This window comes from Diospyros lotus, chromosome 14, assembly GCF_014633365.1.
Source record: "Diospyros lotus cultivar Yz01 chromosome 14, ASM1463336v1, whole genome shotgun sequence".
In the NCBI taxonomy this organism is placed as follows: Eukaryota; Viridiplantae; Streptophyta; class Magnoliopsida; order Ericales; family Ebenaceae; genus Diospyros; species Diospyros lotus.
Genome location: NC_068351.1, coordinates 12,809,202 through 12,834,107, shown reverse-complemented (window position 1 = coordinate 12,834,107; position 24,906 = coordinate 12,809,202). Strand labels below are relative to the sequence as shown.

Sequence of the window (24,906 nt, the reverse complement as noted above, 5' to 3'; positions counted from 1 at the left end):
CAGAGAGACTGTAAAAATAGCGAGTAATCTTAAGGTGCAGTCAACCCAAACATGAGTTATGATGTTATGTGCATTGCATACATATATTAGCATTAAATGTTTTGTTCCCTTACTTAGATGATTCATCATCTAACTTGGACTTTGCCCCTAGAATATTCAAACGTTCCAGATGGAGATTGTAGCAGAAACGAGGGTGAATGAGGCATGAAATGACACTTAACAAAGTGCATGATGAGTTATATGATGAGTTGAATGTATATTATATAGCCCATGTATTTAAGTTCTGCTACTTTGAATCCTGAACGTTTTGAGGAATAATGATGTATAGTCTCCTTTATAATTAATGATGATGTGTAACTTCATTTATGATTAATGAAAATGTAAAAATTGATTTATTATTAATGTTAAGATGTTAGGTTTGATTCTAGCTTCCGCATTTAATATTTATGATGATTCTCTTTCGAGATAAATGTATAGAGATTTTGGAATGGTTATGAGGGATGATGTGGTTTAGCAATAGTTTTAAATAGAAAAAAAATTATTATCTCAGAATTGTCCCAAGTTATAACGCGCTTGGAAAACGGGGCATTACACCCTTCCTTCTGATTTTGGAAGACCCTCAATAAAATCCATACTGATGCTCTCCCAAGCTTGTGCACGTATGGGTAAGGGCCGTAACAAGCTCGGTTGTGCTACAGTTTCATATTTGCATCCGTTACACACATCACACGCCATCACATACTCCATCACATATCGTTTGAGGTGAGGCCATTAAAAAATTTACTTCACCTTATGATATCTGTTTTGAAATCCCGAGTGCCCTCCCACTGAAGACTCATGAAAGGAACTCAGTATCTTCTTTCTTACCTCCTCATTCTCACCAATTATGACCCTGCCTTTGTACCTCAATATCCCCTGATGCAGTGTATACCCCGGCTTTCCTTCGGGACTTAAAATCAACTGCTCCCATAACTCTTTCATTTTATCATCTCCTTCATAGCTCGCCTCGACTTCCCGATACCATTCTGGAGTGACCAAAGTAAGGGTGGCTAGCCCTTTATTATATATGCAAATGCCATTTTTTTTGTCACAAGAAGCAGGATGCTATTGCTTGCTAGGTATGAATCCCATCTCTCGACGACGTTGGTCCTTCCTTCCCGCCCTCAGAGCTGATTCGACGGGATGCTTATTCAAGCATCGTAAGCCCTTCGAGAGGAAGATGAATGTAAATGTGCCATTTTCCCTTTCTTTTTCGTTCTCCCTCTTTTGGGCATCTAGATAGAGCATCAACAACTACATTTTCTCTTCCTTTCTTGTTTTGTATGTTATAGTCTAGACCCATAAGCTTAGACATTCCCTTTCTTTGGAGGTGGGTATGTAGCTTCTGCTATATAAGAATTTAAGACTCTTGTGGTTAGTTCTAATGATGAACTGGTCTCCTTCCAGATAATGCCGCCACCTTTCAACCGTCATTATCACAGCTAAGAGCTCTTTTTCATATATACTTAAGCCCAGATGCCTGTCATGTAGCTAGGAGTATAGGAGGGTCAATACTGTAATAGGAATATAATAAAAGGAGTAATCTTGTAATAAGTTTATAATAACTGTGAAGATATATTTTTAGCAAGTGGTTAGGCTGTTAGAAGACAAAGATGCTTATACAAGGCTGCTATTAGGGGTTTGTTCATATGCTTGAATTGAAGAATGAATTTCAAACTCTATTGTCTCTTAATTCTCTCTCTCAGTTCTTATTCTCTTTCCTCCCCATTTCTCTCTGTTTTAGTTCTATATCTCCCTCCCTTTCTACTTTCTCTTTCCTAAATCCATCCAAATTCCTATCACAACCCTAGCCAAACCCTAGGGCTGGGACAATTGGTATCAGAGCCACCAATCCTTGACTATGATTTGATTCGATTTGAAGAGAGCCAACCATTCAAGTTGTGAATTCTAGCAGTATGTGTTCAAATTTTGCAGGATAAATTAGTCTCAGTGATTCCGTCAGAGGAATTCTCGGCTGAGAATCTGGATTAAGGTCCAGATTGTGAAAGCATGTGAAAATGACTTGGCTAGGTCGTTCCTGACGGTGCTTCCGACAACTCTTGGAGCAATTTCAGCTAATCAGAATTAGCACGCGAGCAACCCAGGTAATTTCAATAGGAGAATTTCGATCGATTAGTTGGCTATAATTTCAATTCGAAATTTGAAGGTGATTAGGCCAGGCAATTGAGTGAGCAGCAATTTAGACAGAGGCGACGCGAACATAGGAGTGTTCGCAGTTGGTGATCGGAGATGAGCCAATAGTTTTTCCGCTGGAACCAAGCGTTTTCCTTGGCGATTATGTGAAGCAATTCAGGTGAAGTCTATAAACGAGCCGATGGTCGCAACCAGTGGACAATGATTGGGAGGGTCGCGGCTGTTGCAAGTCGGAAACAGCAGGCGGAGCAAGTTCCGTAATCCACTGCAACTTGAATATTAGAGGCAACACTTCTTAGGGAAGAAGCAATGACTAAATTCAGAGTTGAACTTGGATTTGGAAGGCGTCACCGAGTAGAGCAAACTCGGAATTGAAAAGCAAAACCGAGCAAAGCCACTTCGGCTCAGAAGTGAAGACGATGTAGGCTAGGAGAGGTCCGTAGTAATACCGAGTTAAAATTGGAGGCGAATCAGAGTGGCGCAACAGAAGTTTTGTGGCTGGAAACATTGCTAATCTCAGCCTAGATTTGAAGACGTGTGAAGGTGAAGCATACTTCAACAATTGACACAAATTAGGAAGATGACGACGAGAAGCGAGTTCCTACGCCACTGTTGAACATCAGCTAGTTGCTAGTCTAGAGGCGTTTCATAGAAGTGATTGGGTGAGGCGAGCACAAGCAAGCAAGTCCGATCTCAAACGATGAGAAACGATTCTGCAGGTCCTCCAAGTCGGTGATTGGGCAAGAAGGGCGAATTGAGGCAGAGCCGATCCGATTAATTGAGGTCCATTACCGATTCAGTTAATCGGAATTGAATCAGATTTGGAGGCAAAGCAGATCCAGATCCAGATCTCAGAGATTTCTTGAGGTGAATCTGGAGGCTAAACCAATTCAATCAAGTCTGGAAGTATTTGCACAACAAAATTCAATCAAGTCCGGAAGTATTTGCACAGCTAAAATGTTGGGTTTAAAAGTATACGATAAGCAATGCACGCATGAGGCAATTGGAGCCTCAATGGCAGCAAAAGGAGGCTGCAATTTTAGCGGGAAACAACAAGAAACAAGAGAAGGGGATCAGCCAATTGGACAAGGGAACAAGAAGTCTGGTACATTGAATCGAGCAAGGAATTCGGCCGAGTGCTACACGAACAATTGCAAGAGTTTGCAATGATACTTACTAAGAACTATCATTATAGCTTCCCTGCAGAATTCTTTGAGGATTATCATGAAATTTTAACAAAGAAGACTTCCTTAAAATGGAGCAGCCGAAGGAGAAAAATGTTAGAGAGTGAGCTTCAGAAAAATTCCAATGAACGAGACGCAGATGTGGCAAAATTACCGACAGGGGCAAATGGTTTAATTGTTGGGGAACCTCAATACAATGATAGGAATTACAAAATTGAGGCATCAAAGCCTAGTTATCATGACTCTGTTGAACCTCCTTCCTTATCTTGTCAAAAGCTTGGTGTGAAAATGGATGGAAGAATAGGAACAGAAGACAGAAATTCAGTTGGTTCATCGGCCCTAGAGAAACCGAGGTCAGTGGAATCCCAGATGGTGAGTTCTTTAAACTTTCTGATCCAAGTAGCCATCCTAGTGGTGCTGCTTAGTCTCACTATGAGGAAGATGAACCTTTTGAATTCCTTGAGGTAATTGAGGCACAAACTATTGGAAAACCTTCCCCTAATGGTGATGACTTACTGTCGGGGGTGACTGATGGGGTTGACTATGTGCCCCAATCCAAGGCTAGAGATGATACTAAAGATTTAGATTTTTTTGGCAGTGTTGGAGAATTGGACTTGGGGAAAGATAGCTTCCCTCCAGGACTAGCAGATACTAAAGTTTTTGGAGGATACCCTTATTGTCATTCTAGAGGATTTATTAGTTTGATTTATGGAGAACATCCTCATGGGGAACAACCATCTCGAACTCTATTCATAAGAAACATAAACAACAATGTCTCTAAGCTTTGGTCTGCTATTCCATCAAGCACTCAGACTAAATCTGAAGTCATTGAGGTCAATCTGGTTGCCCCTATTGAAGTGCTAGTCCAAGTTATGCCGGTGACGATTCTCGAATCCTAAGAACAAAGAAGAAGAAGCCTAGAAGGAGAAAGAGGGAAAAAGGGATTGAACAGAAAATGAAGGTGGCAGTTGGATGAAGATAGAGAAGTGGCTCAACAATAATAAGCTTCTTGAGGACAAGAAACTTTAAAGCGAGGGGGGATTGTCATGTACCTAGGAGTATAGGAGGGTCAATGCTGTAATAAGAATATAATAATGGGGATAATCTTGTAATAGGTTTATAATAACTGTGAGGATATATTTTTAGCAAGTGGTTGGGCTGTTAGAAGACAAAGATGCCTATATAAGGCTGCTGTTAGGGGTTTGTTCGTATGCTTAAATTGAAGAATGAATTTCAAACTCTATTCTCTCTTAATTCTCTCTCTCGGTTCTTCTTCTCTTTCCTCCTCATTTCTCTTTGTTTTAGTTCTATATCTCCCTCCCTTTCTGCTTTCTCTTCCCTAAATTCATCCAAATTCCTAGCCAAACCCTAGGGCTGTGACAATGCCTAGGAGACAAGGCCTGACTAAGATAAGCCAACAGTTTTCCTTCTTGCATCAGCACCGCTCCCACTCCCGTACTACATGCGTCAATCTCCAGTATAAATGGCTTAATGAAGTCTAGTAGCCTGAGCATTGGGGCCTTGCTCATAGCTTCCTTTAATTGTTCAAATGCCTTTTCGGCCTCTAGTCCCCAATGAAATCCCTCTTTTTTTAGCTGCTCTGTCAAGGGTTGACTAATAACACCATAATTCCTTACAAACTGCCTATAGTACCCTATCAAACCCAGAAAGGCCCTTAAGGCTTTAATGTTGGTAGGCCTTGGCCAAACCACCATAGTAGCCACTTTCCTTGGGTACTCACCCCTACTCTCGATATAACATGCCCCTAAATTCTCCACTTGCTTCTGACCAAAGGCACATTTAGACCTCTTAATATATAATTGATTGTTTCTGAGAACCTCAAATGTAGTCTTAGGTGTTTCAAGTGTTGGCTGAAAGTTGGGTTATATATTAAGATGTCATCGAAGAAAACCAAAATAAAGTGGCGTAGGTATGGTTCAAAAACTTGATTCATAAGTCATTGAAAAGTGGTTGGGGCATTGGTGAGCCCAAAAGGCATCACCAAGAACTCATAATGGCCATGATGGGTTTTAAAGGCTGTTTTGTGGATATCATCAGCATGCATACGAATTTGATGATAGCCTGAACGAAGGTCTAACTTGGAAAAGTAGGTGGCATTCTTTAGTTCATCGAGTAGGTCTTCGATTATGGGAATGGAAAATTTGTCCTTTATGGTTAAGGCATTAAGTTACCGATAGTCTATACAAAAACGCCACGTCCCGTCCTTCTTCTTGACAAGGAAGACAAGGGAAGCGTATGGGCTTTGGTTAGGTCAGATCAACGACTGTTGAAGCATGTGCTCAACCATTCTTTCAATCTCGATTTTTTGGTGTGGGTGGTATCTATAAGATTTGATATTAACAGGCTCAGAGTTGGATTTAAGGTTAATTGAGTGGTCAAAGGCTCGTTTGGGAGATAGGGAGTTAGGTTCTACAAATAGATCCTCATACTCAACCAAAAGCATTAAGTTGGTGTAAGAATGATACCTCCGATTTGTTTGAATCTGCAGTGTGGGTGGCCGTTTTCAACTCCCCTTCCTGCTCCTTACCATCTGCTATCTCTTCAAGTGTCTGTATGGAGAATAGTTGGGCTACCTGAGCCCATTTACTTCGGAGCAATCTCTGAAATTTTCTTCTTGTGATCATCTTGCATGTATTATTCTCTTTGCTACTGGTAATGGTCAGTTTCCTTCCCTCCTTTTCAAATGTTACTTCCATCCGATTGAAATCAAAGCTGATCGGGCTCACTTGTTTCATCCAGTCCACCTCGAGTACTACACCGCAGCCCCCTAGCTTAAGCAACCTCAAGTCAGTCTCAAACAGCTCCCCTTGCATCTCCCAACAAAATCCCGTGCAAGCTGATTTACTTAGCACTTTGTGGCCATTAGCAACTGTCACAGACAGTGGCTGGGTCCCTATCAGCTTGCATTGGAGCCTCTTGGCAATACCCTCGTCCAAGAAACTGTGGGTACTCCTACTATCAATCAGGATTATTAGGCTCCCCTCCTGGACCCTTCCTTCCACCTTGATAATTTTATTGTTAGCTAGCCCTTTAAGGGCGTGCAACGATATTTCTCCATTATCATCCCTTGCTACTTTGAACATTTCTTCTACTCCATCTCCTTCTTCTTCTACTTCTTCCTCCTCTTCCAGTAAGAGCAGTTGTCTCTTGCATTGGTGACCTGGGAAATAACGCTCGCCGCATCTAAAACAGAGTCCTAGTTACCTCCTTTGATCTGTGAATCTCCCATTTCGTCCTATCGAGGAAGAAACAGGTGTTGTAACCGCCATATTTCTATGCCCCGAATTCACTCTTACCATCTCCCTATTATACCCCTTCACCATCGGTCTGACCGACCTTATACCGACCCCCCTACTCTACTGCCTTTTCTTTTTCATGAGGGCCTCCATCAAAACCTCATGTAGTTTAGCATCTTCAGCTGCCTGTTCCACCGTTGCAGGTCATAACACCTTGATCATAGGTCTGATCTCCTCACTTAACCCACTCATGAAACTTGAGACAAAGTATGCTTTCGAGAGGTGGGGGTTTAGGGTGACCATTATGGATCTAAGCTCCTCGAATCGGGCTTGATAAGATTGCACTCCCCCTTCTTGTTGGAGTTTATTAAATTCCTTACCACATCCATTCTATTTCTATCTCCGAACCTCTCACATAGTTTCTCAACAAACTCCTCCCACAGACATTCTCCTCTAGCCTGCGACCACCCTTGATACCAAGTGTCCCCTGCATCATTAAGGTAGGCAAGTGCCAATGCTACCCGACGCTCCTCTGGAACATTGTGCCAACTAAACATCCGTTCACATCTTCTCACCCATCACCTGGGATTACTCCCTTCAAACAGGGGAATATCTAATTTAGGCATAGAAAACCCTGGTTGATTAACTATAACCAGTCCTTCCCGCCTTAGAGCTATTCCCGTATGTCTTTCTTCTCTCGGAGCCCTCTCTTTCAGAGAGTCCAGCATTCCCATTCCTCACTCCTTGCCCGGTTAGCACCAGTTCGATTCTTTCTATAAGGGGAAAATCATGTGACAAACTTAAATGATTCTGTCGTGTAAACATTAGCATGAAATTCTGCAATTGGTCTCTGATCTGAGCTCCAACTTTGTCACTGATTCCATCCAATCTTCTCTCCAAACCTCCTAATAATGCGTCCCATCTTCTGATCCATTGCCACAATTGCTTTGTGATTGCAATTGGATCCAATTTCCAGCAACTCGACCCGAGCTTGCAAGTCGGTCACCGTCGAATGAAATTGGTGCACCTACAACTCCAAGTTTTCATTCAAGTTCCCTCCACCATTACTGTTATCGCCTTCTCTTGGCCCGATTTGCTCTGATACCAAATTGTCAAATCTTAGAAGATCTGACCAGAATTCTCTAGAATTCTGTGAAGAATTCTAGAGAACAAGAGAAACAAAGAAAAGGGAGAAGAGAACAGAGAGTGTAGAGAGAATAGAGAGAGAGAGAGAGAGAGAGAGAGAATTGAGAGGGAAATGAGAGAATGAATTCAATTCAATATCTGGATAACCGCTTTACATGTGCTCGGGTCCTTTATATAGGATCCCGCCAGCCTTTTATTTACATAGTTACCCTCTTCTAGAATTAGCTAGTTGCTTCCCTTAACTGCCGCACATGTATGCTCCCCCTTTTACACAATATCTCTACTTCTACTTATTAAGACCATGACAAGTTGCAAGTGATCCATCAATTATCTGGTCTCTTTACATAATATAGGCACCAATTCATGATGAACTGACCTCCTGAGGTTATCAATCATTGAGTATAGCATGAAGAAAGCAATCTGGACAATGTAAGCAATCCTATGAGAAGCCCTTATCTTCAAATAACTTGCCAAGGAAAGGATTTAACACAATCACAGAAAACTACATAGAATGGTCTGAGAATCATCCATGCAAAAAAAGCATTGAAACCAATCCATCCTCAAAGACGAACTGAAGGTTACTCACAAAAGCCTCATATTCTCTAGCCATAGAAAACGGATCAACAAATGAGCCATACAAAAGGTATATGGCACATCGACTACCTAACCAAAATCTAATCCTAACCCCGGACACTACATATGAAATTAGGTCAGCAAAGTACTTTTATTGTTATCCAAAATATAAAGGGAACTTCAAATAAAATAAAAAATGAAATAAGAGTGGTTCCCTTGATACAAAAAGGTTTGTCTCTCTAGGCTCCCAAGGGCTCTAATATTCCTTCCCTCTTGATATGCCACATAAGGTATAAAATAATCGTTTCCTATAGTCATACTTGGGGAATCCCACTCCCACGAGTATAAAAAAAATCCACCCGACACTGGCATTACCTTCTATACACCAAAAACAAGGAAGAATACATCAACAATCATAAGCCTTAATCCTACTAGGTGTGGTCGGCTACATAAATTATAGATTTCTAGTCATCTCCATCCATGATCATATGCTTGTCATGACCCTGAGGGTACTATTGTAATTAGAATACGAATGAATAAGCCAATTGTACTTAAGCAGTTACAGCTAAGTCACTTGTACCTATTCGATTATGTCATAACAACTGAGGGAAGAAGCCTATAAAAGGCCATGGATAAGAGGATGGGAATCATGAAAGAGAATTCTAATTCTTTCCCTCTAACTTCTTTTCCCTCTCTCTTTCTCATCCCCGAATTCTGCCTCCTCCTTTTAAATTCTCCCTCCAAACTCTCTATTTGTTCTATAATTCCAAAATTGGCCTAGCGTCAGATCCAAGGCTTGACATTCTGGTATAAGAGCCAGCAATCCCTAGCGAGAAGTTGCGATCGGATTGAAGTGAATTGTGATCGGTGGTAGAAATTGCAGATCTCCATCGATCAGTAGGCGTAGTGAGTCGGTGCACAGGACGGACAATGGCAAAAGGGGCGAGACTGAAACAATTGGAATCACGGATGGAAGCACTAGAGTTTGGAATGACACAAATGCATGAGGCGGTCACCCAAAGTAGGGAAGATGTGGCTGCAATCAGAAATGGTATGCTGGAGGATTAAACGACCTCTCAGGAGAGAGTGCAACATGAATTGGAGGGGCATAGGGAGACAATGGAGCAATACAACCAGAGGATTAACAGCATGTACAACATGCTATCATCCCTTCTTCAGTTCCAGTTACCTCCGGAACTTCCTCCTAGGACTATATCCAACCCAGACTTGGTCGGACAAAGCATTCTCCTGAGGCCTCATGGAGTGACAGAGGCAGAGGAATTGCATGACATGGAGCCAGGAGTTCAGGTAAGGGAATTAACCCCTCATGCTACTAATCACACACCATTGCCAAGGTTAGAGATACCTTTATTTGACGGATCCAAGCCAAGGTGGTGGTGGATCTGCCGGTATGAGCGTTTCTTTCAACTTTACAATGTAGCTGAACATTAGAGGATTACCTTGATGACAGCCTATCTAAATGATATGGTTGATTCGTGGTTCCCATGGTGGTTTCGATCTAGGGGAGCAAAAACAAGATAGATTGATTTTGCTAAGGAGTTGTGTAAACGATTTGGAGGAAGGAATCTGGCGGATGTAATTGAAGAGTTCAATAAGCTTAAGCATGAGGGGATAGTGACTGATTATCAAGAGAAATTTGAGGAGTTAAAGGCCCTAATGTGGAATACTCAACCATCTCTCACAGAGCAATATTTTGTGTCAAGCTTCATTAGTGGCCTTAAAGATGAATTAAGATCTATGGTGAAGATGATGATGCCTGCCACAGTGAGACAAGCAGCAGAGAAGGCCGCAGACCTGGGGCTTCCATCCAAGCATTTTCTCTAACCTCCTAACTATTTAGAGGATAACCTTCAATTAGAGTTTTGTGCCTTTTAAAAATAACTTCTAATGTAAGCTCCTGCATTCTCGCCTTCTCAGCAGTCAGTAAGATATGATCACTAATGATCTAATTCACATTCTCACTTGCGTAAGTAGGTTTAATTCGTCATTCAACCCACTTATGAAACTAGACACAAAATATGCTCCATTCAAGATCGGATAAAATATGATCACTAATGTTTTCAACTCCTCAAACCTGTTTTGATACTCTTCTACCGAACCTTCCTGCCTTAACTTATTGAATTCTTCGATGATGTTCGTCCTAGTTTTTTTCCCAAATCGCATACAGAAATCTTCCACAAACTCCAGCCAACTCCAATCAATCCTCCTCCTAGTCCACCCTTGGAACCATACGTCCACTATGTCATTGAGATAAGCAGCTACCAAATTCACTTTCTGTCCTTGCGCCACTCTATATTGACAAAAGAATTGTTCACATCTTCGTATCCACCATCTTGGCTTATCTCCTTCGAATACCGGAATGTCTAGCCTCGGCATTGGGGTGTGATACTGATTTGCATTTGTTCCCCTAGTGGAATTTTTCGATACAAATTCCAGTCGTTCCTCTGTTTCCAAAGGATCAGAAGCATGCTGCCAAATTCTTAACTCAATCAGAATCAAAGCCGAGATGGACCTTGGAGGGAAGTCCGCCAACAAGCTTGCGCTAGGAATACTAGAGAACATACTTAGAACAGTGCTTACCTATTGTCTAAAACCAAAGAATTCTTCTTAGAGAGTAGAGAAGTCTTCTCTTAGATTTCTCTGCCTCAACTCACTACCTCTTGCGTCTAACGGAGGCCGAGTTCCATCGTCTCCAACCTTTCCTCCAGTTCATCCTAGTGCTGTCAAAAGCCAAGCTCCAACGCATCCAACCTAGTTTCTAGCTACTTCATTCTAGTGCCTTCGGCCATCCTTCAACAGTCTTGCCTAATTTCGCCTTTAATTCATTGAGAATTGCCAACCACGTTCACTGCATTGATCGTTGATGGACTCAAGTCCAGTGGATCAACGATCGCCTAGATTTGATCGAAATTTTTTGGGGATCAGCGATCACTCAACCACTACTTCCAACCGCGCCTACCTTACTCACCTGAACCTGCTACACCAAAAACGCTGCATAGCTTCAAAAACCCACCTTGCACTTTGCAGTTACCCCCGCTTCGCGTCTCAAAAAAATTCAGTCCAAGCAGCTTGCTCATTCGAAATTTGCTACTGAAATACCCAATCAAAAATCATCAAAATAACAACAGGAGTAGTCTAAATTATAGTTGTTAAGTCGAGATTCGAATCGAGAATCGAAATCCTTATTTTATGAATTGTGAATTGAGAATTGAATCGAATTATAAGATTCGGTACACATTCTCAATTTTAACTATAAATAATATATATCCATAGAAAATAAATAATGTGCCCACCATGATCAATTCTTTTAAATATAAATAGATAAATAATATTTCTAAATATATTTGTTAAGTTTAAAATTATACCAAAAGGCAAAAGTATATTCATGTTGCCTTTATATTCAAATTGCACCAAACCAAACTACTTTTAAAATAACATGCTAGAAAAAAAAAAAAAACAACAAACTACAACTATTGGGCTGCTAATAAACTCCATTGTTCGTAATCTTCACTAGTTATCAATCATCTTCATCTTCAAGTTCAAGAGCATCACCATCTTCATCATATTCTTTGTCTTCAAAAATAACCAAATCGAACGAATATTTGATTAAAGTATACATGCAGACGAAGTCACACAAATCGAATGAATCACGATTGATTCGTCCAATTCACATTCGATTCTAAGGGATTTTCGATTCACCATATAGATTTGACTCGATTTCTATATGAATCAAGTCCAATCGTATAATTCGACTCGTGAATCATACGATTCTAACAACAGTGGTTTAAATCACGACCAAGAATTGACCAGCTTTAATACCAATTGTCACACCCTAGGGTTGGGCTAGGGTATGGAAAGGGAATTGAGAAGATTAAGAGATCAGATAGTAGAATTTGGAGGGAGAGTTCAGATGGAAGAGAGGGAAACAGCAAGAAAGAGGGAGAATGTTCGAGAGAAAGGGAGAGAAAGGTAACAGAAAGTAAGAGAGAAAACAACAAAGAATATTCAATTCATTCCTCAACATGCCTTCCCATCCTCTAGCTATGGCTTATTTATAGCCTCACAGCCCATGCACCCATGTGCAGTACAACCATTTGGCCTCACAGCACATGCAACCATGTGCAGTACAAGTGTAATCATAACCACCTATAGCTAGTGGCAAATATCTGTAATAGAAAGGAAAAGAAATTTACAAATACTACCCTTGGAACGTGACAAATAGTAAAAACCAATTTGGAAGGGGCTTTCAACTTCTTTCAACTTCTATAAGATTTTTCAAAGGAAAATCCAATTTTATAGAATGATAAAACCAAAAACACTACTTTTGTTAAACACTATCCCTTTATCCTATGACCTAAAGGTTAACAAGTGAGTTCGAAACTCACCACAAAAAGGTATCATGGATTCGATCTCCTATCCTAAAGGTTACACCTATGTTTTTGGGACCAAACCACAACACCAAACACACCAAAAAAGCTACTAGTCACAAAAACCAACTAACTTGCCAATTTAGAAGTGTTAAGAACACCAAATGTCAAGCCAAAACCTAATAAAAGACAAACTATTGACCGCAAAGAAACTAACTTAAGAGATCAACCCAAATTTTTGTATTCCCTTTCCATAAGCATTTGCATCCCAAACAAGAACCTACTCAGGCTAGTAGATCACCCGCCCACTAGAAGCCATATGTCATGACCTGACTCTCCCCAACGTAAGAGCTAAGCCATAGACCAAGGGAGGTCCCTAGATTCATGCTAGTTGCTAATATATATCAATTGTGGATGCAAGTACGTGGAGCAACCAAGATGCTTACTTCTAGTGGTTATTGCTTGTCTCCCAAGGGGTAAAGGTTGGTTCCACTCTTCAAGCCCTATGGGGTGGGGCATCACATGAGGCTAGAACATCAAGTCTATCGCAAATGGTATCAAAGCAATGCTATGTGGTTGTAGGAGGGTGCGCACAGGGTGATCTTAGACTCGGGCATGGACAAGCAGCTTTTGAAACATCACTAGTGGACGCATAGAAGCAGGTAGGATGCACCAGAAGCACTTCGCGTCAAGTGCTACGAGGTGAAGTAGGCAAGGGTTGCTCAACACAACATGTCAGTGAGCTTAGCCAGGGGCCATGAGCAAGTCAAGTGTCATCCGCAATGAGGGCCTTACGAGTTTGGGCAAGGGAGAATATCACAACCTAACTCTCGCTAATGCAAAAGGCAACCATACACCATGGGTGCTCTCTAGATTCCTAGGGGTTGCTAATATATTTCGATTGTGGATGTAAGTACATGTTGCTACCAAGATGGATATTCGTGATAGTTATTACTTATATCTCAAGGGATAAGGTAGGCTCTGTACCTAGGCCCTAAGGGGTGAGGCGGCGTATAAGGGCAGAACGTCAAGTCTATGACACATAGCTAACCTCAACAAACCTTGTACAAAGTCAATTCCTCTCACAAGCAAACCTCAACAATCACTAACCAAGGAGGGCTTAATGAAGACCATCAAGTTCCTTACACTAAATCATCCTCCAACCAACTTTTAACAACCCTTACAACCAGATAAGTGATACTTAAACTCATCTAGAACACCCCTAGAGAAGATCTCTATAACTTTTCCAACCTAGTTGGCAAAGAAGTAAAAATCACAACAACAAAAACATACAAGAAACTAGAAAGGCACTTCATGCAAATCATTACCCTTCCTTTAAATAAGCATTGCCTCTACCATAAAATGAGTCCAGATTCTTATCCTCTCTATAAGACCATTCCAAAACCATCTTCTTTACTTTGAATGTCAAGCCCGAAGGAAGACCTAGGTTATTTGGTTGGCCAAACACCAACCTTGCAACCTGAAAAAAAGGAAGACTAAGGATATTACTGATATTACTAACTTGACCTATTAGAATGATATCACTTTTAGAGAGATTAATTCTTAAACCAAACATGACTCTAAAGCACAATAAGATGCTTTAAAGGAACCATCTTATTGCTAGCTTCAGTTTCACATAAAATAATGGCATGTACAAAGAGAGAGAGAGAGAGAGAGAGAGAGAGAGAGAGATGGAAGACCTCAACACAGGCTCCATCCCTAGGTCCATTGTCCTTTAAGGCACACATATCTATCTAGTCTAAAGAAGATGATTCCTAGTCTATCAAGTCTTCCTACCTGTGTGACTTGTATCAACTTGGAAAACATAGTTGTAGTTCAATCTCGAGTAGAGTTAATATGCATGACAATTCTCCTTCTTTTGTTGTTTATTTTGATGTATGGGATCCTAGTCATATTATAAATAACCGAGTAGAGTAGTAGAGTTAATACGCATGACAATTCTCCTTTTTTTGTTGCTTATTTAGATGTATGGGATCCTAGTCATATTAGTTCAAACCATAGTTCTGAAAGGCGCAAGGCGCAGCGAGGCGCAAAAGGTCCTGGAACCTGAGGCGCGAGGCGCACGAGGCGAGGCGCGCCTTTTAGGAAAAAAAATCAAAATCTTGTAAAATCATAAACAACTATCAAATTATCAATAATAACACATTCATATCATTCATGATTCATTATCTTCAAATTCTATAAACTAACAACATCAAAGTTAATTCATTCATCAAGCAAATTCTAAACTAGAAACATCATCAAAGTTCAAACTTAAAGTCTCAAACTTTACCAAGTACCAATTATAATGCAAAGTTCTAAACAAACACATAAACACTACAAGTCCACAATCAATATAAAGAAGTTTTTTAATCAATCATCATCAAGGAGATCATCAACATCAAGGTCAATATCTTCATCATCCCCTTCAATCACCCCTTCATCTTCTTCTTCTTCATCTCTCAATTCTTCTCCCTCTTCCAAGTCTTCATCATCTTCGGTCCCTGCCTCACTTTCCTCCTCCTCTTCAATCTCCTGAGTTACTTGCCGCTTTGAAGTCGAAGCCGAAGTTGATCCCAATTGTGATCAAGTTTGTTTAGTTCTAAATTGATAACTAGGCTCTCCAACTCCTGCAGCCGCAGCAACATTACTCCATGTCAACCCATCCCCTAACGTCATCTGGAAAAACAGTTTCATCATCTTTATCATTCTCCTCATCAAGTTTTCCAGTCAACCATTCATTGCTTTCATCAATGTCGGTCAATATGATAGGGTCAATGGTATCACGCATTTGATACCAACGCCTCAATACTCTATTGTATTTCACAAACACCAAGTCGTTTAAACGAAGTTGATCAAGCCTGTTTCTCCGCTTAGTATGAAGCTGCAACAATTTATGCAAAAACATACTAAGAATAAGCTACATGAAACAAACCAACTACTAATAAAAATTGTAAGTGTTATATGTACAATGCACTTACATTTTCAAACACACTCCAATTACGTTCACACCCAGATGAACTACAAGTCAAGCTAAGAATTTTAATTGCAAATTTTTGCAACGTGGGTGTTGACATTCCATACGAAGCCCATCATTCAGCTGTCCAATAAAATTCATGGGTTAGTTATAATCTATTATCTAGAATGATTATATATATAATGTAATATATAATATATATGTGTACCTGGTGATTTCTCAGCTCTCTTTCTAATAGCCATATAATTTCCAAAGAACTCATCTGCATTGCTATACATCGAAAGCTCAGCATCAATTTGGTCTTAAACCTTTATATCTGGATTTAACTTTCTAATGCATTCATATAAGCCAATCATAATCTCTGGATCTATACGTTCAGCCTTGTAGAAATATTCTGGGTTCAAGTACCAACCAGCTCCGTGCAAGGGGCGATGAAGCTGAACATCCCATCGACTATCAATGATCTGAAAAATGGGTGCATACTTCTTTTCATCCCCATTAAAAGAGTTAGCAATCACTTCTTTGGCCCTATCCATGGCCTCATATATGTATCCCATAGCAGGCTTCTTCTCACCATCCACTAAGCGCAATACACGCACCAATGGACCAGCCACCTTTAAAGCAAATACAACATTGTTCCAAAATGAAGGCATCAAAATCACTTCTACAACCTTTTTAGCCCCCGCTTCTTTTACCCACTTGCTTATCATCCACTCCTCGGAGGTAAACATCCTTCTAAGGTTGCTTTTCAGACTGTGCATCCTGCCCAAAGTGATAAAGGCAGTTGCAAACCGTGTTTTTGCAGGCCTCAACAACTCTTTCTTGTCAGTAAACCTTCTAAGCATGTTTGCTAGACCCGAACGAGTATAGATATAGCCATTCACCATAACAGCTCTCTCAAATGTCTTCTTCATATTAGGCAACTTGAAAATATCTTCCAACATTAAATCCAAGCAGTGCGATGCACATGGTATCCAAAACAACGTAGGATATTTTGCCTCCAAAAATCTTCCTGTTATTATTTAGAGTGAAATTAACAAGATATTAGTAAATAATAAATATCTAATGAATATTCAAATTGTTCTATTTATAAACATAATACAAATTACAAAAATGAATTTCATACCTGCTAAAACATTGTTTGAAGCACTATCGGTGACCACTTGCACCACATTTCTTACTCCAATCTTTTCCACACATTTACTTAATAATTGAAACATCTTTTCCCCAGTCTTTGAATAGCTAGAACCATCAACAGACTCCAAGAACATACTTCCTTTAGGAGAATTGACTAAAAAGTTAATCAATGTCCTTTCCCTCTTGTCTTTCCAGCCATCTAACAAAATGAAACATCCATATTTGGCCCACGCCTCTTCATGATCTTTCATCATTTCACGAGTGGCTTCCACCTCTTGTTTGAGAAGGGGAACCCTAATTTCATGGTAACTAGGCGGCTTCACACCCGGACCATACTGACCAACTGCTTCTATAAATACTTTAAAACTGTCATATGTCACTGCATTGAATGGAATGCCTGCATCATACATCCATTGTGCAAAGCTTCTACAAACTCGAGCTCTTAACTCTTTTTTTGCAAAATCATGCTCACCCAACCTTGTTTGCTTTCCTTTGCCCTTGCTTTTCAACACATTAACTTCTGGGTCTTTAAGAAAAACATCAAGTGGACCCTTTTGTGTTGGCCCTTTAACACTACCAGTACCGCTTCCACTTCCGGTAGATACATTGGGTCTTTTTCTACTTTGAGGCAGCGGCTCATCATCATCACCATCATACCCTTCACCAAATTGAAGATCATCATCTAACGATGCTATATTTCGCTCATCCCTGTTATTTTTCTTCTTTTGCATGTACTCTCCAATCTCTTCTTTTACTGATGGAGGACATTTTGGACAAGCTTTAGTATTCCTAAAACCGCCCACAAGATGTTTCACCCAAAATATACCACCTTTTGTTACTTTATGACAAAATTTACATGTGGTGGTATTTCTATCATTAGGATCAGCTTCAAAATAATTCCATGCCGAGTCCGTTTTGGAAGTGGTTGACGACATTTATTGGGCTGTTGCAACACAATTCCAATTTCCACAAAATTCTCCTAATGATAGAAATAAACTATAAAGACTTAAAGCAAATTTCAGCAACCAGCTGCCAGCAAAATAAATTAGGCAAAAATGCAAGAAATAAACAAATAAAATACAAGTAAAGAACTTACAATATGAAATTATGAATATAGGAGAAGACGTGGGCAGCCTTAGGCCCTTAGCAGCTTCAATTTGAAGAGCTTAAGGGCAGATGAGAAGAGAGGCGAGGAAGAGAGGAGAAGACCGTGGGCAGACTCGGCAGAGAAGAATAGAAGAAAAGGGTGCGGCTGGAGACTGGAGAGGAGGCAGGCGCTGCTGGAGAGTGGAGAGGAAAGGAAGAGGAAGATCAAGGGGTCGCGGCTGGAGAGGAGGCAGGCGCGGCTGGGGCTAGAGAGGAAGAGGAAGATCGAGCAAGCAGCGAGCTGGAGAGGAGAGGAAGAGAGGAGGCAGGCGCGGCTGGGGCTAGAGAGGAAGAGGAAGATCGGGCGAGCTAGAGAGGAAGAGAGGAGGGGGTCGCAGCTAGAGAGGAGAGGAAGAAGAAGATCGGGCGAGGGCGAGCTGGAGAGAAGAGGAAGAGAGGAGGCAAGCGCGGCTAGGGCTAGAAAGGAAGAGGAAGATCGGGTGAGCGAGCAGCGAGCTGGAGAGGAAGAGAGAAGGGGGTCGCAGTTGGAGAGGAGAGGAAGAAGAAGATCGGGCGAGGGCGAGCTGGAGAGAAGAGGAAGAGAGGAGGCAGGCGCGGCTGGGGCTAGAGAGGAAGCAGAAGATCGAGCGAGCAAACAGCGAGCTAGAGAGGAGATGCAAGCGCGGCAGATGCTATAGTCGGGAGGAGTGAGGAGCGAGCAGCGAGCTGGAGAGGAGAGGCAAGCGCGGCTGGATGCAGTCAGGAGGAGAGGCAAGCGTGATTGGGCTGCAAGATTTAGTAGAAGACCTCAGTTTCATGAGGCGCGCCTAGGCGCGCCTCACACCCCAGCGCTTAGGCGCGTAAGGCGAGGGCCTCGCCAAAACTGGCTCACCTCGACCCAGGCGAGGCGCCAAACTGGAGCCTTAAGGCGCGCCTTTGATAACTATGGTTCAAACAATGATTTCATTATTTTGTAACTTTAGTGATGATTTTTCAAAGACTTTGGTTATACTTGAAGAAAATCATTCAGAATTGTTATCTATTTTCACTACTTTTCGTGTTTAAATTCAAAATCAATTTAACATGCTAATTTATGTTATTCCTAGTGATAATGCACTTGAATATTTGTCTACATCCTTTAAGTCTTATATAGCATCCAAAGGGATTCTTCACCAAATTTCTTATCTCGACACCCCCAACAACATAGGGTAGCTAAAAGGAAGAATTATCATTTAATTGAGACTACACCCACACTTCTTGGATGCATATCTTTATCTAGTACTGGTATAATGCTATTTCAACTAGGGGTGAGCATAACTTGCAAAAAGAAAAAAAAAAACAAATTTTGGAACCAAACCAAAAATTTCTATTAATTTGGTCTGATTTTCAATCTGGTTACAAGAATAAAATTTGTTTGTTGTTGATTCTCGACCAAAAAAATAAGGAATGTTTGACTAAAATCATTCCTTAATTAAAGAGATTGATTGGCCAAATCATCTCTAGTTTGGAGACTAATTTTAAGGAGTAATTATCAGCCTATCTTTTTTTAATACTTTCCTATTTTCTGTATAGTCAACTTTTCCTATTTTTCTGTACATCCTATCTTTCCTAAGGTGTAAATTTCTAACCTTATAAAAGGGGTTGTGCACATGTAAAATATAATATACAGTTTTATTTCTCCTATTCCTCCCATGGTATCAGAGTCCTAGTTTCACTTTTCTCATTGCCTTCATTGTCTGATTATTGTGTGGCTTTATTGCCACAGTGTTGCCTTCATTGCTTTACTCCTCTTTTTTTGGCCCTTCTTGCCTAATATGCCTACCAGCTATTGTACCACATCAGAAATCTACAAGACAACCACTCCTACGATTGTGGTAGAGGTTGCTCCGTTTGAACAACAACCACCTGTTAATACTCCAATTAGTGAGCTACAAGGGATGCACCATTTATATCAATCGGATGGCAGAAACTATCTCCAATGGTCTAAACTAGTAAGAACTTTTTCTAAAAGGCAGAGGAAATTAACCCATCTGACTAGACCAGCACCCCAGGCCTCTGATTCGGCATTCATTGCCTGAGATGTTGAGGGCTCAATATAGTTGTCCTAGCTCTGGAGTTCTATGTTGCCAGAGATAAGTAGAAACTACATGTTTTTGTCTATAGCCCCTTATGTTTGGGAAACAGTAAAAGGAACCTATTCTGAAGTGCAAGATGCCTCTATTATCTTCGAGATTAAAACAAAAATATGCAGTACCAAGCAAGGATCTCTGTTGGTGAATGATTATTACAATAGAATGAATGGTTACTAGCTTAAGTTAGATCACTATCAACTATCAAGACATAAAGATGTTGTGCAGTGAAGATGCTACCACTCTTACTTCCATTCTTAAAAGGGACAGGATTGTGAAGTTTTTTGTTGGCCTTAATCCTGAGTATGATCAAGTGAGGGTTCAAATCCTTGGCGAAAAAAAAACTTCCATCCTTGAATGAAGTTTTTTCTATGATCCGCAATGAAGAACATAGAAGAATAGCAATGCTTGATGAACCTAATCTTGAGGGGTCAGCCATGATTTCCAACAAGGTCGATGTCTCACATCCTAAGTCACAAGAAGGAAGAAATGACTCTAACCCTAGACAACAACAACAAAGTTGGGAAGGTTTGTGGTGTTCATACTGCAAGAAACCAAATCAAACTAAAGAGACATGTTTCAAGTTTCATGGGAAGGAGACTGTTTTAAACAGGATGGCAGGCTTCCAAAATCCACAGCCTAGAAATCAATCTCGATCCCATCTCACAACCAAGGAACTAGAGAGAACCCCAGAAAAACAGATTTTGCTGCAACTTCTGAACTGGGTGAACTTAATGCAGAAGAAATCAGTAAGCTAAAATCATTCCTAAAAACTATTCAAACTGGTTCTTGCTCTTTAGCACAAATAGGTACATGTCTTAATTTTCAATAACCAATTTCTTGATCAAGCTACCTATCAAAATCTATACATAAGGTTAGTCAACATTGGTCAAAAGTAGAAAAAAACTGCTAAACTAGATACTCTCTCTCCCTCTTTCAGAGCAATGTTTCTCGTCTCCATTATCCATAGTGGTAGTCTTCGATTGGTTATACTCTTAACATGCCATATTATAAAATAACATGTAAAAACAAGAAGTGAAGCATACGACAACATGTTTTAGGTACTAAGGAGAAGAATCTCTAGACCTACAAATCAATACAAATGTATGTTTTATGCTATTTCTAAAATACATGACTAGCTATTTTACCTTCAAGAAAGGGATACAACTAACACAAAGGGCAATTTGATAGTGTCCTCTTGGTCAAATATTTAGGCGAAAGGGATATTGATATTGCCAAGTTCAAAGTAAACAACAAACATGAACTCATAAATTCAAAATGAGATTAGTTGGTAAATACCCAACACTTATGTGTATGAAAACTTACCTTCCTAATGCTCATGGCAATCTCACCCATGTAGAATGAACAACTTCGTGTCAGGTTACATTCAGGACTTGCATTATCTACAAAATGATGGTATGGTGAATCAGCAATACCTTCTTTACAACCAAGCATGCATAAAACAAAGAGAGCAAGCAAGTTAATAGGATGAATGGAAGCAAACATCTCCAGACACATAAAGAGAGAAGATTAGGTTAGAGATAACTATTATTTAAGGGATGTACTTAATATTTGACATCATGAATTTCTCTGCCTTTCCAAAATTATTTTGCTCTTTTTACATCATTGTAGCCATAACAATAGAAACTTTGTTCTCTTCAACCTTACATAGGGGATCAACAAGGATAATTTTGTACCATTCTCATAGGCGAAGGGTAAAATTCCAAGAGTTTAGGGATTAGTTTTTGTTGTCTAGTTTGCATCGAGTAAGCCCTAGGAGTCAGTAAAGTAAGTATATTTGTCAAAGCGGCAGAATTAGTTAGGTGGTTATATCTTTCAACGGCAACTAATGTATTGGGGGGTAAAACCGGAAATAACTAACCAGGTTAATGTATTGATCTATCCACCCTTATGTCTATAAATAAGAGGGAGGGGGTAGTCTCTGAAGAGGCATGATTAGCGAGTGCAATACTGTGAGAGAAAAGGCTAGATATTGGTAGTTCTTTGTAATCTCGTAAGATCAAGTTGTACTCATGTGGAAAGGCTTGTTGTACTGATTCATTCTAATCAAAGGAAGACTACTCTTGAGGAGTTTGAAGGCTGGATGTAGGGTCATTCTAACGAATGATCTGAATCAAGATAATCTTGGTGTTCTTGTGTGGTTTGTTTATGTTTTTTGTACATTTTATTTCGGTTATTATTTGTTCTTGATTTTTATCCTATCAATATTCTTGATTTTTATCCTATCAATACCTAGTATGTATGTGTGTCTGTGTTTCCAATCCTAAACTAGTGTATTCCAGTGCTCCGGGTTAACAGTTTTTTTTTTAGTGTGTTCATATTTTTGGTATTTTACCTTTTAGAATTTAGTTTCCTTAAAATTCTGATATATTTTTATTATTTTTACTAGATGAATTTGTCAACTCTTAACATATATGAGAAAGCAATACATAGAAGACATATTTTGATTGATTGAATATACAAAATGTGCAGTCCTTAGGGTTATCTTTTCCTCTCTCTTATCTTTCCTCATGTCCTGTTTTGCTTTCCTCTCTATTTATTTTCCTCTTACCTATTCTCCTCCTCTTTTTACTTCTACAACAATTCACTTCCATCATTATGGACTATTACACTCTTCCTCACTGATTAGCACATTCATCTGGAAAATCCATCTTGATTCCTCGTGCATTTTTTTTATTTGTTCTTGGAATAAACAACAAACAAAGAGAACTTTATAAAAGCAGCACTGCAAAAAGGGGGTGAACCCTGTACATTGAAAAAAACAAAACAAGTGAATCAATTACTCACATGGAAATGTCATCCAGAAAATGCAAAGAGGAGTTCTAAGGAAAAGGGATCATTTTCCCTGAACCACAAAAATAGGGAAACAAGAATAGCTCCCCTTCAATCATCTTTTTCTATTCAAAAAAAAATACAAATTATATTTCCAACAATGAAGCATCATTTATCACAAAGAAGAGTTGCAAACTTCCTCATATGTTTTAGAATGAAAATAACAATAATTCTCCTAAGAACCAAAAACCAAACGCCTAATTAGAGATCATTTAATCAAGTTAATTCATGCAAATACGTCATTTTCATAAAAGTTAGGGATATGAAAAATATGAAATCCCTTACAAATGGTTTATATTCGGTTCTCATCATGAAACATTCTCCTTTTCCATCTCCCTTATACATTGATCATTACACCTAAACTACAACAAATTGTAAACCTGTCAAGTGTCAACTTAACCTGTATGTTACTTTTTCCATCATTGTCAATCCCCTCAACTTCCACATGCACTCCTAAATGCAAAAGCACATCCTCCAGTCCCCATATATCAGCGAATTCCAGTTGAGGCCATATGCTACAGAATCTTAGACATTTACTGATATGCATAAATTTTCAATGTAAAAATGTGTCAAACAGGTGCAGAAGCAGCATCCATTGGAGCTATGACAATCTCAGAGAAAGTACACATTCTGATGGCTAGGTGCTGTATGTGCAAGAATAAAGATGAATCACTCAACGATATTTTGTTGCATCACCAAGTTGCCCATCACTGTTGCCTTTTATTTTATATCTTAAGCACCATTGGATGATGCCAAAAATAGTTGGAACCTTATGGTTTGTTAAGACCATGTCTGTCCTAAGAGGAGCATAATACAAATATAAAATGGGAAATGCTACTCCATTTTGCACTTTTTGGAGCATTTGGCGCCACTTGGGGATGGGGGGGATTTTTTTTTTTTTTTTTGGCTAAGGAAGGTTACCTTTTAACGTTTCTAAGTTTGAATATGCTTCTAGATCTTCCAGTAACTTCACTTCTTATTGGAAATCAAAGAGAATTATTCCACCACTTGTTTCCCTTTGGGTATATAACTCTATTTCTGTGATCAAATCTCATGACTGGGTGTGTATTTCCTTTTAAGGCCTCAAAACAATCTAAGCAGGAGTTTTATTTGATACATCTTAACAAAAGAAATTTCTGTTCAAGGTACCCATGGTTCCTATCGGAAATGTGGATAGAAAGAAGAAGTTTGCAGAAAAGATGCAGAGGACCAAAAAAACTTGGTGGCAAAATGATGCAGAACCAAGAGAATGATAACAAACTAAAAACTCAACTCAATATCAAAATCAACAATCAAAGTCTTCCTTCAATTACATCCTAAACAACTATTTACAGCCTTAAAAGAGACTTAATCCTAATCTAATTAGGACTCAAATTAAAACTAATAGATAAAGGATTAACTAAAAGAAAAACAAAAGAATTTGGAAAATAAACAATGAACTAATGACAATTCCTATATTTCTAATCTAATTTAGTATTTTTCAAAATATATAATTCTATGTCCTACATCAGAAACTCTTAGGCATGACATGAGAAAGATGGCCATCAGAAAATACGGCCATAAATAGAGATGATGAAGAGCTAGAATCCAAGTAGTTGATCCCATTTAGTGGGATTAAGGCATGGTGTATTGTTGTCGTCCTTGTTGGAAGTAATCAGCAAATGAAAGTATTCACCAAAGACATCTCAAGGACATAGAGTAAACAAATATATAAAAGCACATGCAAGATAGAAAGTAAATACCTTCTGATAGATTTGAACATGACAAGACAGTTATACTCCCCTTGCGATCTGAAACAACAGCAGTATCAACATCCATAAGAATGCAATCAGCCACCAATCGCTGAATGGGATCACAGTAAAGTTGCTCCAGTTTCCTGGCATCCTGGAATGCAAGAAATAAAAATGGCATCCAGTATTCATGACAATAAATATGAAATAATGGTAAACTACATCAACCTCCTTTGAGGTTCTTTATTGACAC

The 24,906-nt window shown here is 39.6% G+C and overlaps 2 protein-coding genes across 4 annotated transcripts in view; both read right to left on the bottom strand.

Moving 5' to 3' along the window:
- The window catches only part of LOC127791056 (uncharacterized), a 76,497-nt gene that overhangs the window by 7,076 nt on the left and 44,515 nt on the right, over positions 1–24,906 (bottom strand). For all 3 annotated transcript variants that reach the window (XM_052320792.1, XM_052320793.1, XM_052320794.1), the window contains 2 exons: positions 24,666–24,807; positions 21,397–21,473 (listed from right to left, as the gene is read on the bottom strand). In XM_052320792.1, the coding sequence (XP_052176752.1) occupies positions 21,397–21,473; positions 24,666–24,807 (219 nt within the window). The remainder of the gene's footprint in view (positions 1–21,396; positions 21,474–24,665; positions 24,808–24,906) is intronic.
- Positions 15,389–15,818, bottom strand: LOC127791057 (uncharacterized). Its single transcript, XM_052320796.1, has 2 exons — positions 15,723–15,818; positions 15,389–15,625 (listed from the first exon to the last, which is right to left on the bottom strand). The coding sequence occupies exons 1-2, from the start codon at positions 15,816–15,818 to the stop codon at positions 15,389–15,391; spliced, it is 333 nt and encodes a 110-aa protein (XP_052176756.1).

Coding starts and splice junctions, on each gene's coding strand:
- LOC127791057 (XM_052320796.1), bottom strand. CDS start 15,818: ATGTCAACACCCACGTTGCAAAAATTTGCAATTAAAATTCTTAGCTTG. Junction 15,626..15,722: donor ATTGGAGTGTGTTTGAAAAT/GTAAGTGCATTG, acceptor AAATTGTTGCAG/CTTCATACTAAGCGGAGAAA.